Genomic DNA, 4,132 nt, shown 5'->3' on the forward strand with positions numbered 1-4,132 from the left:
CACGTACTGCGTGAGCTTTTAGAAATCTGTTTAACTAACTTGCACGTCAGAACGTCAGCTCACGCTAGATTGTAGCAGGAGCTACAAGGAGCCCCGTTTTTTTTTTTCCTGACCGCCATTTCCCAGGAAAGAAAGAAAGAAAGAAAGAAAGAGAAAAAGAAAAAGAAAGAAAACTTCCCGGTCCCCCAAACTTATGTCTAGCTGCTAAGATGTATGACAGTAGTTTCAATAGTCAATATAGCTGTATGCGATATGGGATGTCTGGAGCGTTTATTGATTGCCAAATATGGATATGGCTTTCTCCAATTTCAAGAACTTCATAGCGAAGACATTTATAATGGATCCCCTCTAGGCCCCAAATGTCCCAATGAGTTTTCCTCTGCCCAGGCACCTACATTTGCATTAACTTTAAAAATAAAGAAAATTGTTAAATAAATTGATACTATTGAAAGAAATAAATTTATTGACTTTTAATGAATTGCTCTGGTTAAGAAAAAAAAAACCCGATCATTTTAGACATCACAGTTGATCTCTTCATTGGAAAGCATCACTGTTTGTGTGTGGGGGGGTGGACAGAAATGGAGAACAAAAAATGGAGGTTTCAGAGACCAGAACTGCTTCCCTTCATGTACAGATGCCGAGGAGAGCAAAACTTTATAATAAATAAGAACTGTCTCTACGGGCAGCACAAGCTTGAGAAACACAGATCTCTGAAGAGTCAGTGGAACAAGAGAGTTCTGTTTATTTATATCTCCCTAGGAGTAAAGAGTGAGTTTTAAATGCTCACAACATCTACAAAAATAACCTCTCCGTCGCATAAATATGCAACATTTTTTTTGAAAGTAGTTCAGCATCACTTTCAGAAGTGTCTTTTTCCCTCTTGCTCCTTAGAGCTCCATATTTTAAAAACGTGTTGGATGTTTTAAAGCTCTGAGAGGCCCATGCGTTCAGACAATTAACTTTTTCACTGGGTTCTGGAGAGAAGTTCCCACCCACGGCCACACTGGCTCAGTCTCTTTCCAAGGACTGTGGAGATGGCCTCAGCTCCATTCCCACAGATCCAAGGAAAGTTTATGCCATGTAGGCGTCACTCTGCCAAGTGTAGGTATTTAAATAGCTTCATCTAGAGTTGGAGAAATGAAGGCATTCATGAGGAAAACTGTTTTCAGATTAAAAGATTACAGCTACGAGGCATGCTAAAACCACACAAACAGCAAAGGAGCTTGCCAAAGATAGGGGAGATTGTCTTCACTTCACTCTTAGTAAGGTAGCTGCTTTTAAAGCCATTTTACAGTGCCCTCAACCTCCAAGTTTCAGACTTTCCCAATGATTCTAAGTCACTGAGTGCCCAGAGCTGTTTCCACTTGCCTTGGGGAAACTTCTGAGAGTTAATGATTTAATTACACAATCATAGGGTACAAAATGGCTGAAGTGATTCTGGCCTAATGGATTATAAGCATAATCAGTGCTGGGAACACATATAAAATCCTGCTAAAAAATAAACCTCTAAATCCAACGGGCACTTCTGAAATACAGTTTGGGGGATTATTGAAAAAAATACTTCAAGTTTTTGTTTTTGTTTTTTTGTTTTTTTTATACTGGCCTGGAGGGAGAAACAATGTTTAAAAATTATATATATAAAAAAACAAATCTAGACAAGAACAAAACAATAATAAGCAAGTAAGAAACAGAATTACAAGGTCAGATTGGGCAGCAAAAAGTTTTAGAGCCAGATAAAGGTCAAGAGAGAGAGAGAGAGAAAGAGAGGGAGAAACCGATTCACAATGCTTGCCATCCTAGGCAGGGAAGGGGGGAAATTAAATACATTTTCAAGTCTTTCCAAAGGTATTTTTGGAGACAACTGAAAGCATTTAAACTGTCTGTGGCCAAGCTGGCCCACATCAGGAGACAGTATCTTTGAGCTTGGAGACGATTTTCTTGTCCTTCACTCTTCGATTCTGAAACCAAATGGTTACTTGTCTCTCCGAGAGGTTCGTGGCAGCCGAGATCCGCCGCCTCTTGTCCTTGTTAATGAACTTGTTAATGGCGTACTCGTTCTCCAGTTCTTTGAGCTGCAGTTTGGTGTAAGGCACCCTTTTCTTCCTTCCCCGTCGGTAGACACACATGTCCGGTTGGTTTAAAGCCACATCCCCTAGCAAGGACAACAGCACGGGAAAGTTAGACCAGGCACTGGGAACATCTAAGCTTTAAACTGTGAATGCATCTGTGTGAATGCGTCTGTGCATGCATTCGTAGTGGGTGAAGGGTAGAGAATAAAGAAAATGAGATTGTTTATACTTTATTATTATTTGCTCAAACATATTATTTACACATTATTAAAGAAAGACTATTTGCACTTGGAGACAAAGGCTAATTTGATGGATCATCACGGTTTTTCAAACCGGCATTTTAACAAGCCTGTGATTTTATGGTCTGGTTATTGGGGGAAGCTCCAATAGTTTCTGCAATTGCCAGTTGCATACACTCAAACACACACACACACACACACACACACACAGGTCTTTTACTTAAGCTTTAACTTCTGTTTACTGTGTTTGGGAGTTTATGGGTCTAAGAAGCTTTAGTGGTCATTGGAATCCCATTTGAAAATGAAGGGCTAACTCTGACACCTCTCAGGAAAGGAGCCTCTGTAGTCAGAAGAATGAGAAGCAGAGAGGGCCAGGGGAGAGGGAGTGAGAGGGAAGGAGAGAGAGAGAGAGACGCAGGAAGCTAAAGATCTTGAACTTTAGTGGAGAAAAGCACCTGTGCTGCACGGGGAAGGAAAAGATCACGGAGGAGATTCTTGTTGGGAAAATTACAGATTGCAGGAACTGGACAGATTTTTCTAGTGGTTAGACTCGGCCAGGCCTGGAGCGTGAGTTCCACTCCCAAGCAGGGGCTTCTCGTCTCTTCTCCCCCTCCCGCGCCTTCTCCCTCTTTCTAGCTGGACTCCTACCTGGAAAGGATGATTTCCAAAAATGGGAGCCCTGCGGCTGGTCCTTGGCACAGTACACCTGGCCGTTCCACCCGTTGGCTAGCGTCCAGGACTGGTAGCCCTCCATGGAGATGTACGCCTCGTGCCGAGGTTCCCCCGACCCAAAGGTGGACACCATGTCGATGTAGCCAGGCACGTGCTGGTAGGGGCTCGTGTAGCCCTGGTAGAAGGACACTTCCTTGGCCCGCGCGGGGACCTCGTTGGCCGGGACGCTGCCGCTCGCCAGGCCGGATACGTCCATGTACTTCTCCACCGGGAAGCCTCCGAGGGAGGCGTGCGGCGACGACTTGAGGGCGTTCTGCTGCAGGCCCACGCCGTGCGACATGCGGCAGCTGTAGTAGCCGTTGCCGAAGTGGTAGCCGTAGCCCAGCGCGGGGGCGCCCGGCGGGGCGGCGGCGGTGGCCGCGGCGGCCGGCGCGGGACACTCCTTGGCCCCCGGGGCCTCGGGGCGAGCGGCGATCACCGCCGAGGAGGGCGACGATGACGACGAGCCCGTGCGCTCGGAGGTCCCCGGGTAGGCGAAGCCCGAGGCTGCCGCCGCCGCCGCGGCCGCCGCGGCCGCCGCCGCCGCCGCGCGCCCGGAATGTGGCCCCGCGAACACCGGCGCCGACAGGAAGCCGCGGCACTGGCCGGCCGCCGCCGCCGCGGAGGACGAGGACGAGGCCGGCGCCGCCCCGGCGGCCGCGCCGTCCGCCCGCAGCCCGTCCATGTCCCAGCTCCCCGGGCGGCTCATGGCCCGGCCCGGCCCGGCCCGGGCCCCGGCCCCGGCCCCGCGCACGACACCATGGCGCGCCGCGCCTCCTCCCTCCTCGCTGTGCTCCGCGCCGCGCTCGCTCCCGCCCTCTCCCTCCCGTCCTCTCTCCCTCCGCGAGCCTCCCGCCTCCTGCCCGCCCGCCCGCCCGCCCTCCAACAGGTTAGCTCATCGCGGGACGTTTATAAAAACGAAGTGCAGGTTGGGAGGGGGCCTGGGACGGCCGGGGGGCCGCCTCCCGCCCCGAGGGCGCCGGCTGGGGACCGTGCCATTGGCTGCGCCGGGACACGTGGGGGTGGGGGCGCGGGAGAGCCTGGCTGCCGGCCCGAGTCCGGCTGGACCCACCCACCCGGCCCCCACCCCTCCTCGGCCCTTCGGGAGGCCCA

At 51.0% G+C, this 4,132-nt stretch overlaps 1 protein-coding gene across 1 annotated transcript; it reads right to left on the reverse strand.

Moving 5' to 3' along the window:
- Nucleotides 1–436: 436 nt before the first annotated feature.
- On the reverse strand, nucleotides 437–3,812 carry Hoxd13 (homeobox D13). The gene is made up of 2 exons (XM_021650448.2): nucleotides 2,957–3,812; nucleotides 437–2,152 (listed from the first exon to the last, which is right to left on the reverse strand). The coding sequence occupies exons 1-2, from the start codon at nucleotides 3,726–3,728 to the stop codon at nucleotides 1,902–1,904; spliced, it is 1,023 nt and encodes a 340-aa protein (XP_021506123.1). The 5' UTR covers nucleotides 3,729–3,812; the 3' UTR covers nucleotides 437–1,901.
- Nucleotides 3,813–4,132: the final 320 nt, after the last annotated feature.

This window comes from Meriones unguiculatus, chromosome 8 (genome assembly GCF_030254825.1).
Source record: "Meriones unguiculatus strain TT.TT164.6M chromosome 8, Bangor_MerUng_6.1, whole genome shotgun sequence".
Taxonomy (NCBI): Eukaryota; Metazoa; Chordata; class Mammalia; order Rodentia; family Muridae; genus Meriones; species Meriones unguiculatus.

Excerpts from the sequence above, each read along its gene's own strand:
- Hoxd13 (XM_021650448.2), bottom strand. The coding sequence starts at position 3,728 with ATGAGCCGCCCGGGGAGCTGGGACATGGACGGGCTGCGGGCGGACGGC. Across the intron at positions 2,153-2,956 it reads TTGGAAATCATCCTTTCCAG|GGGATGTGGCTTTAAACCAA; the intron begins GTAGGAGTCCAG and ends TGTCCTTGCTAG.